Source organism: Suricata suricatta, chromosome 2, assembly GCF_006229205.1.
Source record: "Suricata suricatta isolate VVHF042 chromosome 2, meerkat_22Aug2017_6uvM2_HiC, whole genome shotgun sequence".
Lineage (NCBI taxonomy): Eukaryota > Metazoa > Chordata > Mammalia > Carnivora > Herpestidae > Suricata > Suricata suricatta.
This window is the reverse complement of record NC_043701.1, coordinates 81,814,579-81,833,789: the sequence shown is the minus strand read 5'-3', so window position 1 is coordinate 81,833,789 and position 19,211 is coordinate 81,814,579. Positions and strand designations below refer to the sequence as shown.

Genomic DNA, 19,211 nt, shown 5'->3' with positions numbered 1-19,211 from the left:
AGGATGTGAGAAGGTGTCAGAGGACATCTCAGATTTATAAACGTGTTTTGAAATATCGAGTCTATTTTTTCCTATTATAGAATTTTGCTTAACTTGTAATTTTTCTGCATCAGTACATATATAATTGCTAATATTTCCTAAATAGTATAATTTGGGAATATTGCATAGGTAAGGTCTCTCCCCCTAATTTAAAATTATCTTCCTGCATATTTCAGAAAAAAAGTTGGCAGTTAAACCTGAAAGAAGGTCTTGCAGAATGTATCTATTAGGAGGTTACTAAGCATCTCTCTCCCTCTCTTTTTGCCTTTTCTTTCCGTAACGAGACTCCAGCTCTCTAAAGGGACACTGTTTTTGTGCCAAGAAGTAATTCCTCATGACACTGCTAGAATGAAGGTTGTTTCTAAGGAACCCATGAGCACACTCCACGGCAGGTTGTTTTCCACTGTCCTTTCTCTGGCGGTCGCCGGCATCTGCCTTCGGTCCTGGAGGTTCTCCAGTGGTGAACGGGGAGCACACTGAGATCCTGCCCCTGCGTCCAGAGGAGACTGATAATGCAGCTGTGGGGAGTGTCAGCAACCGCAGCAGCTGTCCTCAGAGGACTTGGTGCAGCCCTGTGCCCCACCCCCACCCCCGAGAGCCATGAGTCCTTTTAGTATTGGGGGTTTTTGAGTATGACTGTCCGTGTCTTTGTGCAGCTCCCTGCCCCCTTGTCTCCAGGAGTCTCTTATTTGGGGGCAGGAGGATCAGCAAGGATCCCCTTGGAAATCCTATGAGACTGACTCTACAGACCTCCATTATGTAGACTACTTCTCTACAAGAAAATGATTGATGTTCCAGGGTGTTTCTATAATTTTTGAAAATCAGACCCACAGGCTGAGTCTATCTGTATGGAGGGAAATAATACCCAAGATAATCCAGATCTCCCTGAAGTCACTTATAAAAGCCTTCCTGTGGTTCCTCCCCACCCTCAGGTGTTTAAAATCCTTAATGAATTAGCTGACAGTTCCTTTGGTTTCCATGAACCACATGACCAGTGAGTCAGTTATTGGCCTACTGTGAACTTGGCATATTAAAGAGAGAAATAATTGTGGGGTGCCTGAGTGGTTTAGTTGGTTAAGTGTCTGGCTTTGGCTCAGGTCATGATCTTGTGGCTCACAAGTTCAAGCCCTGCGTTGGGCTCTGTGCTGACAGCTCAGAGTCTGGAGCCTGCTTTGGATTCTGTGTCTCCCTCTCTCTCTGCCCCTCCCCAACTAGCTTGTGCTTTCTCTCTCTCTCTCTCTGTCTCTCTCTCTCTCTCTCAAAATGAAATAAATAAAAACATTTAAAAATTTTTAAGAGGAAACAGTTGATTGGGTAATCATTCCCAATTAAATGCTCTTGCAGGTCCAGGAATAACTAATTTCTGCCTTTAAACTTTGCTATACTCTCCTCTCTCAGATGCTTCAGGTGAGGAGATGAACAGCCTTAGAAACTGGAAAGTGCTTGAGGGAGGACCTTTGGGGAGAACAGTGTATTCAGGAGAAATTAGAATCCATGAGAAATACTTCTTAAAGGAAGGTTTTTGTTTTTGTTTCTGTTGGTGGGAGAAGCCATAAGGAAAATCTGCCAGAAAGAGAAAGTAGATCATTTTATGCATTAAACTTAATTTGGAGCAATACTTAATATGTGAGGTAACTAGCAAAATAAAAAATATTTTTTTAATTAGACTATTGGTTGTCGCAAAGTCTTATTAAGTGGGTCTATTTCAGGTTGTCTGTGTAGTGCAGAAGCAGTTGCCTTCCATCCTGGAATGTTCTCAAGGTGACATCTAGAGGACATCGTGGTGATATCTCAGGAAGTTATTGATATGGTTGCATTCTGAAAGGAAGTTTTGTCCGACAGCTAATTTAAGCGAGGCCTCTTGTGGTTAATGTCTCTATGGAAGGGAGTACCCAAATTACATGAGTCCACGTGAAATTCCTTCTTGCGTAATTTGTGTGGATAAAAATAAATTTTAAACAATTCTAGCACCAAAATAAAAGGATTGGAGTTTCTACAACTGTTTTGCATAACTTAACGCATATGTTTTGGAACCAACTGCCTGAGCCCTTGAACTGCGTGGAGTCATGGATGTCTGTCCGCGTCCAGCAAAGCTTCTCATGAGCACAAACTAGATTGGTTTGAGCCTTATTTTTTCAGCCAGTTTTTGCATATTGTAATTTAAGGTAATAAGGTTTTGAAAAGATCAGAAGGCAGATATTTGCTTCTAGGAAACCATAAGCTTGGATAATCGCATCTGCAGAAATCTATGGTGAGCCACCTGTACTGAGCACAGGGTGTTAATGTGGGAGGCAGAAATAGCACAGTCAGACCATGGTGGGTGGGTGCGTTGTCAGAGGCCTGACAGGCCAGATGAGAACAGCAGCGAGCTTAGAAACTTGGGAAAGATGAAGAAAAGATTGAAGGAAATGAAGCCCAGCAAAGAAAAGTTGAATGAGGTAGCTCCCAGCCTCTAGAATGGTAATTTATAACCAACTGCTGCCGTTGCTGAGGCTGAAGCAAGGGGAGCAGATGAAACCTCGGCAGCCAGGAATGTTGAGCTAGAAAGAAAGGTAAGCAAGAGTTGCCATGTAACAACCAGAGTGAAAAACTGAAGGAGGGCTATATGACCTTTCTTCCCAATGGTGTTCACTTCTAGGAAACCAGCCCCGAAACAGAGGAAGAGTCCAAGGAACTAAATCCTTCCTAGACTATGATCAGTATCATTTGTTCACATTTTGACATTTAGTCTCTCAAAGGCATCCTGAGCCATGGCTGAGGTATCAGAAGGTTCTTGACATGTGCAGTAACCCAGACGAGCAATCATTGAAATCTGAACGTCTGCACTGTGCCCCCCCCTCCGCCATGTCCCCAGTTCCACTGCACAGTCACCTTGGGGTGGCCCCCCCAAGAGCCCCCTGCCGACCTGGAGTGAGCCCAGGCCTCTGAAAGGGGATAGCGTGGTTGGGGAGGGGGTGGAAACGCCTCATGCCTCAGGGCAATATGAGTCAAAGGCGGAAAGACCACGGTTGGAGGAGGAGAGAGGAAAGAAAGCTTGAACAAGTGAAGAGAGAAGGCCATGGAACTAGGAGCAGGAATAAAAGCTGTGAGCCCGGGCGTGCAGAGTGCTGATAGCTCCCGAATGAAGGGTAATCTGATGTTGAAAGCGAGGAGGGGCTCTCTGGGAAGATGAGGGCAAGTGCGGTGGCCCCTGTGGGGAGGTCAGGAGGGTAAGAACGTAACATTGGAGGGGTTTCCTCTGGGTTGAAACTAGATAACACAAGAAAATGCTTCATGTTCCTTTTGCTAGAGCAGCAGGGATAGTTTTTGTTCTGATCTCCCCCACTGAACCCTGCTGCTCCCTAGCTTTGCCATGAGTGCCTTCTGCCCCATTGGACTGCTCTGCATTACCTTTGTCCAGGCTGGGCTTGTTTTTGTCTGACCTGAGACAGGGGTGCTGCACCGGTTCTGGAGACTCATCCTTGTTGTAGCCCCTTGGTGTCTGTCTCATCCAGCCTGGCCTTTCGGGATAGGTACCGCATGGCTGTTACCCTTGTCCGTGCACTGTTGGCCCGGCTCCTGACCCGCTGCTCCCCCTGAGCCCAGTCCCCTGTGTGTTCCCAACTCTCTGACTTGTTCACCAGGTCGTAACCTGCCACTTGGCTCTGCCATTTGGTGCCTTCATTCTTTTAAAGAGCCTCATATTCAGGGCTCAGTGAGAGAGAGAGAGCGGTTGGTGGGGGTGGGGGTGGGGGGAAGGCATGATGCGGATGCCCACCACACATCCACCCTTCTTCTGTTGTGTAAAAAGAGCCAGTCCATGCACAGTGCTAGGCCAGTGCCAGGCGGCACCCAGAGAAAGGTCTTAGAACAGTCTGGGCTAACTGTTCCAAGAACATTGAGGCAGTAGGTCTACCAGAGCGAGCCAGGGCTTGAGTGCGGTGGTGGAGCTGAATTCAACTGAGTGCCGCTGCACAGTCACCAAATCCTTAGTGACTTGCGATGAGCTGCTTAGCCTCCCTGCATTCCCGTTTCCATGAAGGAAGAGGATAGTGATGATGGTGATGTTGATGAAAATAAAAACAGACAATAAAAAAATCACTTCTGTGGTACTTCCTGTATGCTTGGAAAGCCTTATGTTTTTGAAGTGATTTCATCTTCAAAACTACCCCCATGAAGACAGTACTGTGTTTATGTTCATTTTATAGATGTAGAAACTAAGGTACAAAGAGATTGGGTAAATTGTCTGTAATCCCACAGCTAGTAGAGAACGGAGCCAGCATTCAGACTCGGCAGCCTAGATCCCGACTCCACACTTATCACCTGGCTCTCCTGCCGTTCAGTGGAAATTACATGGTAGAGAGTTGCTTGTCTTCAGAAGTTGAACAGTGTTTAACTTAAAAAAAAATTTTTTTTAATGTTTGTTTATTTTTGAGAGAGAAAGTGAGTGGGGGATGGGTAGGGAGACTGGGAGATTAGATGATTTAAGAGGCCTCTTTTTATTTTTTTTAAATTTCTTAAAATGTTTTTATTTATTTTTGAGAGAGAGGGACAGCCTGAGCAGGGGAGGGTCAGAGAGAGAGGGAGACACAGAATCTAAAGCAGGCTCCAAGCTCTGAGCTGTCAGCACAGAGCCTGACGTGGGGCTCTAACTCAGGAACCACGAGATTATGACCTGAGCTGAAGTTGGGTGCTTGACTGACTGAGCCACCTGGAGCAGTGTTTAACTTTTTAATCAAACATTTTATTTTTACTTAAAAATGTAAAAATATGTTGTTATATCCTTATCTTTGCACAAAGTAAGCAGGGCCACTAGACCCTCTCAGACCAGATGTTTCCTCACATCTTGGGCACAGCCCTTCTAAGGATGGGCACAATGCTATGGGGCCAGCATTACCTCCTTACTTCATTCCAGACTGTGAGTATGATTCAGGCTGAGTTGCTTCTTGTAAGCAGGAAGAGAATCAAGGATATGCCTTGAACAGGTTGGTGATAGAAACATGACATTTTTGAATACATAATGAATGCTGCAAATAGTATCTAGCTCTTTGTATACATTTACTCACATAATTATTATACTAAGCCAGTGAGTCATCATTAGCATCCTTGGTTTTACCAGTGAGGAATCTAGAGTTCAAAGAATAGCGTTCTCAAGATCACTCAGCATGAAAAAGGTACAGACCTGGGATCCCAGCCCATGTCTCTCAACCTCCAAAGCCCAGGATATAAGCCATTCACTTTGCTGCCAAGCCATTGGAAAGAAATAGCTTCAATTAGGAGCATTATTAATGAGTTTCATGATCCCTTCCAACTCTGAGGCTTTAAATTATATTTCTAGAAGATTTATAAGTGAAGAACAGCACATTAGCCCTCTCTCCCAACACATGCTCCCAGGAACCCCTTGTTGGGGATCAGATGAAGCTGGAGTTGGAGGTTCCTGATGTGGGCTTCGTTCCTACACCTCCAGCCCAGATCCCACTGGGTTGCAGAAGGGCTAGTGTGATTTATATCTCAACCCCATGAAATTTGAAGACAAAATACTATATAAATATTGTACCCTGTAAATCTTTTCTCGCATTAGCAGCCTTCTGGTAAAGTTTGCCAAGGAAGCATTGCCCTATGTGCTGATGGAGCTGAACTAAAATGAGAAGATTAGAAAACTAACCACACTAATAAATTTCATTTGAGGCAGTTGGAAAATAGACTGCTGTTTTGACAAGTTAGAAACAACACACACATCTATTCTCTGTTTCTGATGGTTAAAATGAATTTCCAGAATCCAACAGAAACATCTTATATTAGAAGTCTAATTTTTCTGCTGAGTTACCCAGATGTCATACATATATATACTTTAAACTTCAGTGTGTTGGTGTTGAAGTCCTGTAGCAAGACTGGCTGTTTTAGGCATTACTGAGCCACGTTACCCACCTCCGCACAGGCGAGGAGCCAGGAGGGTTATTGAAATTCCCACCTCTGTGACTTTCCGTTGTCCCACGGATCATGACCTCTGTCAAAGGCCATTTACCCAGGGCTGATGGTGTCCAGGCCCACATCTGTAGTGCCACCCGATTGCAGCCCACTGCCACCTTTGTTTCCCCATTTAGCCAGGCCAGTCACCACATGGCTGGTACTTACCCAGTACGTCCCCATGTGCCAACATCTGGCCCAAGTCTGAAGAATGGATCTGTACTTTGGTTTTATTCTTACTGAGTTGAAGTTATTCATTTGTTGAAACTCAGGGCCTCTGATTATATTACTTAATTTACTTATTTTTAAGTATTTATTTATTTATTTGGGGGGGGTGTGCAGACAGAGAGGGAGACACAGAATCTGAAGCAGGTTCCAGGCTCTTAGCTGTCAGCACAGAGCCCAGCGTGGAGCTAGAACTCACAAACCGTGAGATCATGACTGGAGACGAAGCTGGACACTCAACTGACTGAGCCACCATGCGCCCCCTGATTATATTACTTTAACCTCTTAATTACTCTCCATGTCTTAGGTCTCTGCCTTTACCATCTGTCTGTCACCCACCTCTAGAACTTTTTACTTTTTGAACTTTGCTCTACTTTAAAAGCCACTCCATGTATCTACAGAATTTGGTACATACTCCTTTGTGTGACCTGGGAGAGAAGCAGTGCAGGGCACCAGGTAGGATCACCCCCTGCACCGGACTGCCTGGGTTCAACCCATCCCCCATCTAACAGATGACTGACCTTCGGCCTCCTGAAGTGAAGTGACCTGAAGGTTCCTTGCAGTCAGCTTCATGTCTGTTGATGGGATAAAAATAACTTGGACTGAGTTGCTGTTTTGACTTGAGTGGATTAAATGTGTTGATGCACAGAAAGCCCATAGAGCGTGCGTGGGGCATAGTAGGCGCCCCCAACTAGTGGCCACTGTCATCCTTACCACCGCGGTCTGAGCCAACCGCAGCCTTCAGTGATCTTGCCCTAACCCTAATCTTGAGATTTGGGGGCCTTTCACTCACAAGTCCCTTTGCCTGGTCATGTTGTCCTGCGGCCTACCCACATCTCTCTTCTCTGGTGAGCCTCTGCCTGTCCTTAAAGATCTAGGTCAGAGACCTCTTCCTCTTTGAAGCCATCCTCCCTCCTTCGGGAAACTGGTGCTCTCCATCATGTTCACCTAGTTCTTTTGATGCCTCTGGGCTGTGGTTCTCACCACTCTTTTTTAAGGTGGTTTATCTCCTTTCAGGCACACCAAGACACCTAGGGTTCCCTTTTCTTCTAATCTGAGGATCTGTCCTGGGGGTGGCACAGATCTTACTACGTCCATCCCAGTTCCTTCCAGTCCCAGGCACGCAAGACACTTGGTAAATGTTTGCTGAACAAATAAATATTTGCTGACCTATATTTAGTCCTAAATGCAGGGTTTTTTTTCCTCTTTTGTTTTTTGCTGTTCACGGTGCACTACTAAATTTATAGTGAGAAAGACAAATCTCAGTAGCAGAAAAGGCTGGCTGAAGTGATTATACCTACACTATAGTCATTCGGCTCTGTGGGCTGTTTTTTATTAGTCGTTTTAAAAGACTGTCACAGGGTAGTTATAGAGACAAGAGATCATCATTTAAATCATAGTGCTCTCAGACCATCCATGGTTTTGGTCTACAATTTAATGATGAGAAAAATATATCTAGCAAGTAAATATTTAACTAACCATCTTGGTCCCTGACCTGAATAAAGAGTAACATGGGAATTGTGGATGTTAAGATGTAGTTACAACAGCTCATCCCGATAGTTTACTTATAGAAATTACTGTTGTACTTTCATAAGGTAATAATAAAGCCTCTCTTCTCATATTAGAGACATCATATTATCTCATATGGTATAAGTGAAAGATTCACTGCCTGCTTTGAATAAGAGCACTCGCCTTGCCCCGATAGTTCACGTTTCCTGTGCTGCTCTGGTTCATTTAGATTATAAGGAGCACAGCCCTACTCAGACTAGCGAGAGCAGAGCTTGGGTCAGTGTGTATTCGAGAGAGAAGGAAGGCAGAGCTCCCACAGTGATCCCAGGGCAGGAGTGTCCCTAGAAACTGTCCTCGGAGGCACTGGAAGATGGTCCAGGTGGCTTCTCCCATCAGCGCACCTTTCGTGGGCTGTGTTCTGTCTCTGGCACTTGCCTCACATTCTCCTCTCCGCCAGCCCACTTCCTTTCTTTATCCTTATTTTTTTAATGCTTTGTCGTGGCATTCGCATGTCCAGGGCAGTAGCTGGCCATGCTCCCCGCTCCACCGGGTGTCTTCTCAGTTTGTGCCCCTGAGCTAAATGGTTCTTCACTTCTGAGGACTCAAGTTATGCTCCTAGGGGAAGAGTCCTGACTGGCTAGTTCTACTTTCTCCCCCTCCTCCAGAGATAGAATTTAGTGATTTATCACTTACATACATATAACATCCAGTGCTCATTCCAGTGAGTCTCCTCCTTAATGCCCATCACCCATTTACCCTATCCCCCTGCCCAGTTCCCCTGAGCAACCCTCCCTCAGTCTACTCTCTGTATTTAGGAGTCTGTTGTGGTTTGTCTCCCTCTGTGTTTTTCTTATTTTTCCTTTCCTAATGTTCATCTGTTGTATTTCTTAAATTCCACATATGAGTGAAATCATATGGTAATTGTCTCTCTCTGACTTATTTTGCTTTGCATAATAAGTTCTATCCATGTTGTTGCAAATGGTAAGATGTCATTCTTTTTGATTGCCGAGTAATAGTAATATATAGTAATATATAAACCACATCCCTTCTTTATCCATTCATCAGTCAATGGACATTTAGGCTCTTTCCAAAGTTTGCAGTACCAGATCACAGGGCCCAGGTTGCTGAACTCAGTGGCTGCATGTACCTTAAGTGTCTTATCCTTGTCCTGTCAGCTGTGGTCCTGGGGTGAAGCAGGCCCAGAGCATGGCTGTCTAGAGAAGACTTTGCAAACTCACATGAGGATTAAATGAGTTAGTAAAGTGCCTGACACATAATGAACAACGTGTGTGCTGTTTTCCAGGTAGTTCCTTTTCAACAACATCTTCATTAGCATTAGCACCTCATCACTCAGTTCCACAATGAAATGAGCTTTTTTCCATTTTTTGTAAATGATGAGGCTGTTTTATCTGTACTTTTTCTCTAACCAAAAGCACAGAAAAAGGTATTTCTCTATTCTGAAGGTATCAACAGAGCAAGAAAATGATGAATGACACCTGGCAGTTGTCCACATTGCCATGTTGGCATTGGGGAGTGGGGGGACCGAAGGGGCAGGGCCTTTCCAAGCTGGAGCAGATTGCCATGATGTCAGAAAGATGCCCAGGGCTGTCGGATGGTTGGATGGATGGATGGATGGATGGATGAATCAGTCAATCGATCTGTCTCTACAATAAGCTCAAATTATGTTTGAAACCCGGTGCTACTCAATAAAAGCCATCTGCAGGCCGGATTCACGCACAGCCGTCATGCTAGTGACCACCGGCCATGGGCTGAGGGAGAATGCTGTGTGCCAGGCTGGTCTCTCAGAAGACCTTGCCAGTGAACCCTTTTATATTGATGAATTAGAAAATTGTCCTCACAGACGAAGGCTAACGTCATGAAGCAGTATGACGCCAGGAACAATATATTCTGGTCCTCAGGGAAAGCTTGCTGTGTGTTTCCAAGAAAAGGCATCTGCCTTTGATTTTATTTTCCTAGAAAGAAAAAAAATGAAAATGATAATGTTTTTTACTTTACCTATATAGGTCTGCTCCTGCTCTAAGTTCCTTTCCTAGAAGCGGCCATTACCTCTCCCTTGTGCTCTGATTTATAGTTCCCACTCACCCTGACATGTTTAAACCGAACTCTTCACGTCTCACCCCTTCGTCTCTACCTAGGTATTCATGTCAAACCCACTTTTCCTCTTGCTGTCTCCTCTCCTGCCCCCCCCCGCCCACGCACACATACTCGTGCGCACATACACCCACACCCCATTAGTATGGCCTGTCTTTTTTCCAGACAGGAGCCAGAATTGGTCTTTTTCAAATATGAATTAGCATATCACTCTTGTGATTGAGACTTGTAATTACTTTTCATCAAACTTAGAACATTATCAAGCTCAGGACCCTGGCCTACCACGTGGCGGTAGCATCTGGCCCCGACCTGTGTCATGGCTCGTGCCTGCTTTGTGCGAGAAGGCTCACCAAGGTTCGCCCTCACTTTTGAGCACACCAGGCTTGTTCTTTCTCTGCTTTCTTTGCCTTATCTGTTCCCGTTCCAGAAATGCATTTTTCCCTAGTTGTCACGTCTTCAGGAAAGCCTCTCCCTTCCTTCCGTCTGAGGCTGGTCAGAGCAAGAACCTTGTTTGTCTTGTGCTTGTTGCTAAGTGAATGAATGGCTAAACTGTGGGCCTTTGGGGGTAGGAGGGATGAGAAAAGTGTTAGAAAAAAATAATATATTCACTACAGTGCACTTATTTCACTTAAGAGTCAGGAGGGAAAGGAACAAACTTATGGAATAATGAGATTTCCTAAATCACTAATACTGTTGATTTACCCAATGTGCAAATGACCCAGAATATGAGAGGGAATTTGCTTGGGCCTGATGTGGCTCTTAGTCACATTAGTACTTACACATTCCGTTCCGAGTATTCTCATTAAAAGTAATAGAAAATCGCAGCAAAGATTGCCCCACTTTTTAGATGGTGATCCCCTCTTTAGAGCTGTTGATTTGTTTAGTTAACAGTAATTTATTTAGTACACATCTACTTTTTGTTGTTTTTTAGGTCTGTTGCCGCAGTTATTGGGAGTTGCCCCAGAGAAGGCCATAAAACTTACAGTAAGTCTTTTGAGTTGATGCTTCTTTTGAAGGGAGTTTGCATACACTTAGGAGTCTAGCAGATACTCTTATGGGAAACAGCGGGTTTGTATTTCCTCACAGGCGCGAGCTAATTCAAACATTGGGCCCTCGTGACCCACAGCTTCTCACTGTCCTCCCTGAACACCGGGCATCTACAAATGTGTTGTTATATTTGAAGAAAATTCGTGGTGGCTACTGCCACTGCCGCCGCCACTGCAGAGCGGGCAGCAGTTGCCGCTAAGTTTGCTTCAGTACTGACCATATTTGGTGTTTTACATGTATGATCTGTTAGTGTTTAATCTCAACCAGAGTGTGACCCAGAGGTTAGATAAGGCAAGTGTGGCCCACAGGGTTTAAGTATTTACCTGTGTTCACACAGTTCAGGAGTGGAAAGATTGGAATTCGAAACCAGATTTTCCTGACTCTGAAGCCCAGTTACACGTGCTGTTTATAGAATTTGTGTTTCGGGTATATTCTCTAAGGATTGGCCAGGCTGCATGTTTAGGGTCTGAGTTCTACTTAAAGTTGATCTTTTATCCACTGTCAGGCTCTCATGTGACAGATGGGCGATATTCAGGAAATTTCTGGAATGGGTAGATGCTGCCTTTATATCACAAAGGTCATAAAGACCCAGAAAGTTCAACCCTACTTTTAGATTGGGCTTAGTAGCCTTGGTGCCTGAGACTTTTTTGCTGTGTTACTATGTGACCTGGGGACAACTAATCTTCTCTGACTTATAGCCATGATTGGTTTTTAAAATTGCTTGTAGTACATACCATTTCTAGTACATGATACTTAGTTAATTAATTGACATTACTGATGTTGAGAATCCCTCGATACTGAATTTCTATTAAGCTTAAAACCCTGCTTACCCAGCTTTGTCTCAGTGATGAGTTTTGTTTTAGGTTAAATTTTGTTAGAAGACTTAAAAATGATTTTTAATCAAACCCTGTGAAATAGTTTTAACTTCTAAATCCTATGTTTTTATTTTGTCCCTCATGTCACTATGTCTCTCTTATGCTAGTGCGGTTGCCAGACATATTTGCATTTTAGGCTGGTAAGCCATCTCCTTCCCTTCCCTCTTCCTTTCTCTCTTCCCTTTCCCCTTCTCTCTCCTCTCTTCTCCTCCTCTCCCCTCCCCTCCCCTCTCCTCTCTTCCCCTCCCCTCCCCTTTCTTAATATTCTATTTTTAAGTAGTCTCTACACCCACTGTGGGGCTAGAACTCACAATTCTGAGATCAAGAGTCACATGCTCCACTGACTGAGCCAGCCAGGTGCCCCTAGCCATCTATCTTTCAGCTTCTTTCTCCCTGAAACATCCGGAAGTTAGGTAGGTAGGTAGGTAGGTAGGTAGATAGTTAGGTAGGTAGGTAGGTAGGTAGGTAGGTAGGTAGGTAGACAGACAGACAGACAGACAGACAGACAGACTACATGGATAGTTGAGGGCACTTCTCAAACTCTTTTAAGATCCTTAATTTATTCAGTTTATGATTACTTCAGTATACTGACAGAGAAAAAGAACATATATTTTGTATATTTATATGTGTTTAATGCATTTCTTTATATTTTTCATCAGCTTCTGTAAATATTTTTCTTCAAGGTGAATGATTTTGTGAGAGATAAATTTATGCACAAAGATGGTTCGGTGCCACTTGCAGCAGAAATTCTTGCTGGAGGCTGTGTAAGTACCTTTTGCAGAACTCTGTTTGAAAAGATTGTTTCACATGCATATCCCCACCATGGTAACCTGATGTGGACTAAGGCTTCTGTTCAACCACAGATCCTGTGCGAGGGCAGAGCCTTCTAGGGCACGGAGAGGCATTCCTGAGATGGAAGGGTAAACGCTCCTGATCTTATTGCCTGTTAAGTCATGCCTGTTAAATCCATCATTGCTTTTGGTTGGTTCTGCAGAAGAAGTCATTTGTGGCAGAAGTGTTTGGCCTTTGAAAGAATCTTTGCTAACGTTTTTCTGCAGTTAATTTGTAGCACGTTCTTTCCTCATGGCACCCTCTGCTGGGTCCGACACTTAAAGCTGTCATTTGGAGTCAGCAGCCATAGCTCTGTGCTTTGCTTACCTTACAATACCAGCAACTCCTCAGGCTTCCTGTGCTTCTGAAAGAAGGACACTGGGGAAAAACCTGGCTGACTGTGCTCTGCATTGTCAAAACTGCTTGGAATGAGCATTTCTTTATGTGGATGAAGAGCCTGCATCTTGTTCTTAAGCTCTATGAAACTGCTGTCTTGTTTTATCTCATGTCCAGGTTTGTTCATGTGAATGCAAATACTTTAAGTAAATTAAACTCTTCTACAAAGACTGGCACTATTTAAAGATAAGTTTGGTTAAATAAATGGACTTTGATCACTAGGGCAATACAATATTGGTATATTTTCCATCTAGTCCTATGTTTCTTATGAGAAAGATGAGGTCACTTACTTTTTTTAATTAGCTTGTTCTGTGCAGGGAATGGTACTCACAAAATTTTTTTTGAAAATCATGGCATTTAGATGTTGGGCAAACACCTGAGAATATTGAACCTTTGTTTGGAAAGGGCTTATTGTCCTCACATTGAATGGGAGTTCCTTGAATGCAGCAGGAACTGAGAAGGCCTAGCCCTGGTAGTTTTGAAGAGATGGGCGGAATTTGGCCAGTGCCTGCCTCTCTTTCTGTTTGATCACTGACCTGTCATAGACGGCCAAGTAGGACCCCCTAGTCCTGTAACTTTAGGAGCATTCGGGATGGAAAAAGGGAGGCTTTAATGTCCTAAATAAAAAGAGCCCACAATAATAATTAGAAAGGATATTATTAGAAGGTGTAACAGCTGCTCTTCCTGGGAAGCACTCCTCATTTGAAACAACCACAGTGTCCACTTGAGTAACTAGACTTCTCATCGAAAAGTGGCGTGGCCGTAGTCTGGCCTGGCCTCCAGGCTGGCACGCGGGGCCTGAGCTAGCAGGGTGTTTCTGTAAGTCCCATGGGTTTGCTTTTCTGAAAACGCCACGTTTTATACCTGCTTGAAAAGACATGATTGTAGATCTCTGTAAGAATTTAAAATGTGAAATTAATTATGTGAAACTGCTCAAGATTTTGGCAATAATCTGGAGGTTTATTTTCTTTTTCATGAAGACAGTTTGCCTGCTCCCGGGCCTGGGTGCCAGGGAGATGGGTTGTGGCACGTACTGTCTGCCGTAGGTGGTCTTGTTCTCCCGTCTGTGGTCGCCCATTTCAAACACAAAGCGCAGATTGGCATGCGAAGTGGGTGCCTCGTCATTGTAAAGAGGTGCAGTCCTTCTTCAAACCTGATCTAAACACGGGCTTAAAACTGGAGCCGCTTGGGCTTTGCAGCTACTTAAACTCTCTGTGAAAGGGGTTTTGCGTCCTTCATCTCAAAGGCTGGTAGCCAGCAGGGTCCTCTGGGTTTCAAGTCTCCTGTGTTGTCCCTGCCACCAATGCTGCTTAAGACGTAAGAGTTTATTTTTCAAGTGCGCAATCCCGTGGGCAGCAAACAATCCAGACCCTTCAGATCTCTGAGCAGTGAGACGCATGGTCCCATCTTCAGTGTGGTTTTAAAGCAGCCGCACCTTCCCTTGCCAGGAACAGAGGCAGCGTCTTCCCCTCCTCGGAGCCAGACATACACCTTAGAAAGTCCTGGGTCCACAGCCTCATCTCCCCACTTGGGAAAACAAAGGGCTTTGGAAACTTGTGTCACGTGGCCGGTTTCTCCCACTTAGTTCACCCGAGCATGCCAGGCACTGACTTCTAAGTCCCCGAGCATGCCAGGCACTGACTTCATTATTACTGAGAATTAGTACACATGGCCGACTTTTCACTTGTAACCGAAGCTGCTCATTTCTTTGAAGAAAGCCTTTTCTGTTTTATTATCTGTTTTCTGCAAAAACAGGGGAAATATGCTGGGAGGTCTTTGTCTCGTACCTTTATAGCATTTAGCAAAACTAATAGTCCGTTTTATTATACTCTTTCAGAAAACAACCACGATGATAGTAAATTTGGAGAGATTAAAAAATCATTGGTTTCATTGATGTGGATAAAAGGGTAAATCTGACTCAATTTTTAAAGTCATCTTTTGCACTGAGATTAGCTTTGGTTTAGAGCACTGTTAAAAATGTGATTTCAGTTTTCTGAGCATTTTTGTATTCTGAGCATTCACGTAATAGTAGTGATATATTCAGCACAGTTCAAGACTAAACTAAATGCCAAGCCTGGGGTTTGCAAACTCTGAGTCCAAAAAGTTCTTTGTGGTTTGTGTTTTCCCCATACCTTGGTTTTCTACGTGCTGAGTTAGGCTGGTAGTTGTAGGAGTTTGGACAGAGACCCAGACCCTCAATCACCTCTGCACAAATAGATATACCTTCTGTTTCTTTCCGTCTTTCCCCTTCTCAAGTCAAGGGCTGAGCCCCTGTAGTGGGACATGATTGGGGGTCACTGTCAGTGATGGTGAGGTTCATAGTAAACGTGACAGAGAGCAAGGGACCTGTCACTACCCATTTCCAAGTAGGTTCCCAGCGACTTTAAAAACTGGTTTTATCTCTCACCACATTGTTGTTATTACTGTGTTACTGCTGCTTATAAATAACACAGGTAATGCCATCTGGTCTGTAAGCATCCGTCCTTAACATAGTGATTGTGTATTGACTGTCTTCTCTGTATCCAGTGAAATCCTGAGAGGTCTGGGATCTTCAGTTTTAATCCTTTGATCTTAACAAGTCCTCAGATAAGGAAATACAAGCAGTGCCATGACTGGTTTCAAGGAGAATATAAATATGACGATTCACTTCTCTGGCAGGAAAATAAATCTACATTGTAATAAAAAGAAATGAAATAATATTCACCAGGAAAAACATGTCAAAGGATGAACCTCTCTCTTTTAAAGCTTATAGTCAGTAAAAATTATTTGCATACCAATAGAAAATAATAGCATTCTGTAATAATTTTTAGGGAGACAAGTAAATATGCTTTTTGAACAATAGTCCTATGACAGTGCGTCCACAGTATTCTTTTCCCATTGAGATCCATACACATAAACACACTGATGCTCACTTGTATGTGTGTGTGTGCATGTGTGTGTGTGTGATATATCTCATGCTTGTGGAAGTTTATATTCATTTTAAGTGACAAAAATAATTGATGTGCTCACATCACTGGTTTGGGAGGGGACTGGTGAGAGTATCACCACTGATGGAAACATGGCATGAACAACCATCTCAGTTGCCGTCCCCTACAGCTTTGACCCTGACGTTGTTGACTGTATCCCCATTATTATGGCGATTCCCATATGCCTGATACTTTTATGCCTGTTTGTATAGCAGTATATCAGAGCCCAGTTTGGAGGCAGATTTTTATCATTCATCTTTTTTACATGACATTCAGTTGCAGTTAATCCTCACTATTTAAAAAACAAAAAAATACAAGACACCGATGTGCCTACCACTTAACGTAAGAGGTCAAATTTAACACATACAACTGCAGGCCGTCGCATATCTGGCTCAGTAGGTTCTCCCTCCCACCTCCCAAGAGAGCCCTATCCTGAAATTGGTGATTTTCATTTCTATGCATGTCTTTATACTTTTTATAAGTATATCCCTGAGCAACATAAATGTTTGCTTTGGGAGGCCTCATTTTGACTTCATGCTATAGGAACAACTCATGATTCTTACATTGATGCTGTTGCATTTTTTTCCACTGGTACAATTCTGCGCTTGGCTCACAAGAAAAGAATATATTGTAAATGCGAATAAATGTTGTCATGTGGCATACAGTGAGTATGTCTGTTACAGATGTGTAGATCTACATGATTTTTAGAGCTATAATTGGAATACTATATTTACTTAACCAATTTTTTTGTAACTTGGAGTTGCTTCCCTAGATTAAAGTCCTTTCTTCAGTCTCATTGTTTAAACTCCTGCCCAATACTAAGGAGATTTAAAATGATAACCCTTGGGCGGCTCCATAGCTCATGGGTTAGAGCACTGGTCTTGTAAAATGATAACCCTCCACACTGCCAACATACCTGCTCCCTATCTGCCTTACTGTCCTCACTCCTTGCCTCCTTCCTAGTGGGAATGATATCAGTGTTCTTAAGGGGAGGCATTCTGGTTATCTATTGCTATATAACAAGTCATCCTAAAACTTACTTTATTCTCATGTTTCTGTGGGTTGACTGAGTTCACTGGGCACTTCTCATTTGTGATCTCCATGTGGTTATAAGCAGATGGCAGCTGGGCTGCAGCCATCTTGACTGGAATGGATGTCCAAGATGACTTCCACTTGTGGCTGGCAGTGGTGCCAGCGAGTCCGTTGTCCAGAGTTCTAGTGTGGCTTTTCTGGATAGCTTGGCTTTTTAAACCTTGGTGGTGTGATTCTAAGCAGGTGCTTCTCAGAAGCCCTGGGCAGAAGCTGCAAGACTTCTGAGGACCATCTGACTTTGAATGTCACTTCTGCTCTCTTTTGGTCAAACAAAACACTTATGGCCAAGGTTCAAGAGGAGAGAAATTAGGGGCACCTGGGTGGCTCAGTCAATTAAGCATCTGACTTTGGCTCAGGTCATGATCTCATGGTTCATGGGTTTGAGCCCCGCATCAGGCTCTGTGCTAACAGCTCGGAGCCTGGAGCCTGATTCAGATTCTGTATCTCCCTCTCTCTCTGACCCTCCCCTGCTCGCACTGTCTCTCTCTTTCTTTCTCTCAAAAATAAATAAAACATTTTTAAAAATTTTAAAAAAAGAGGAGAGAAATTAGATTCTACCTTTCAATGAGAGTAACATTAAAGGATCTTTAAACTATTTCTGGAGGCAGTATTATAGGACAAGAACATCCTCATTGTCCCCTACTTGATGACAATTTCAGAGTTAATTCCACGTCTTCTCCAAGGATCTGTTGCTGATTCTAGAATCCATTCCTGCTCCAGATTGCTCTTGGTTGCAGGGAACAGAAACTCATGAAAGTAGCAATAACTGAATGAAGGTTTACCTTGAGGATGTACATGAAATTAAAGGCTCTGAAGAATTGAGGTAGCTCTGGGAACTGGCTGCTTTCTGTACTTTCTCCTGTTGGCCATCTTGGTCTCTCTCATAGTGATTTTTGCATCTCTGCGCATGTTTTTAAAGACTGTTTTTTTCAAAGCAGTTTTAGGTTCACAGAATTGGGAGAAAAATACAGAGATTTCCCAAATACCTCCTACCCCTACGCATGCAAAAATTTCACTACTGTCAACATCCCTCACCAGAGTGGTGTATTTGTTACAATTAATGAGTGTACATTAACACATCATTACCATTTAAAATCCATACTTTATATTAGGTTTCATTCGTGGTATTATACATTCAATGAGTTTGGACAGATGCATAGTGAAATAAATGTATCATGTTAATAATCATACAGAGTATTTTTCCTGCCCCCCAAATCCTCTGTGCTCTGCCTATTTATCTCTCCCCTTATTTTCCACCCCTAGCAACCATTGATCTTTTTACTGTCTCCATAGCTTTCCCTTTTCCAGAATGTCCTATAGTTGGAATCATGTAATATATAGTCTTTTTAGATTATCTTCTATTACTAGTGATTTGTATTTAAGTTTCATCTGTGTCTTTCAGGATTTGATGGCTCATTTCTTTTTATACTCAATAATATTCTTTTGTCTAGATGTACCAGCAGTTTTTATATTCATTCTTCTGAAGAACATCCTAGTTTCTTCCAAGTTTGGGCAAGTATAAATAAATCTGCTATAAAAATTCTTGTGCAGATTTTTGTTGAAAATTTAAGTTTTCAACTCCTTTGAGTAAATATCAAGCAGTACAGTTGTTGGATCTTATATTAAGAGTATGTTTAGTTTTATAAACAAACGAAGAGTATGTTTCATTTTGTCAGAATCCTCCAAACTGTCCTCCAGAGCGGCTGTACTATGTTGCATGCCCACCGGCAGCAAATGAGAGTTCCTGTTGCTTCACATCCTTGCCAACATTGTTATTATCAATGTTCCGTGTAACTTTTTTATTTTTAGAGAGAGAGTGTGTGAGTGTGAAAGAGGGGTGAGGGGCAGAGGGAGGGAGAGAGAGAGTCCCAGGCAAGCTCCAGGCTCAGCATGGAGCCTGACACAGGACTCGATCCCACGACCCTGGGATCATGACTTGAGCCAAAACCAAGAGTTGGACACCCAACCAACCAAGCCACCCAGGCATCCCTGCCCCCTTTTTGTTCTTTTTCTGCTTTTTATTTTGCTTATCTGTTTCTTCTCCTTATGGTATGGACTTCTTCAAGAATTCCTCTCATGTTCTTGCTGGCCATCTGCCTCTCTCCCTAACAAATGACCTTCAGCTTCTTTTCATCCTCAGCCCAGTTATTTAGTGCAAGTAGTTCAATTTTGT

General features: G+C 43.3%; 1 protein-coding gene across 4 annotated transcripts in view; it reads left to right on the top strand.

Annotated features, from left to right (window-relative positions):
- The window catches only part of SLC25A13 (solute carrier family 25 member 13), a 182,519-nt gene that overhangs the window by 116,717 nt on the left and 46,591 nt on the right, over positions 1-19,211 (top strand). For all 4 annotated transcript variants that reach the window (XM_029929328.1, XM_029929320.1, XM_029929335.1 and 1 more), the window contains 2 exons: positions 10,763-10,815; positions 12,437-12,517. In XM_029929328.1, coding sequence (XP_029785188.1) covers positions 10,763-10,815; positions 12,437-12,517 — 134 coding nt within the window. The remainder of the gene's footprint in view (positions 1-10,762; positions 10,816-12,436; positions 12,518-19,211) is intronic.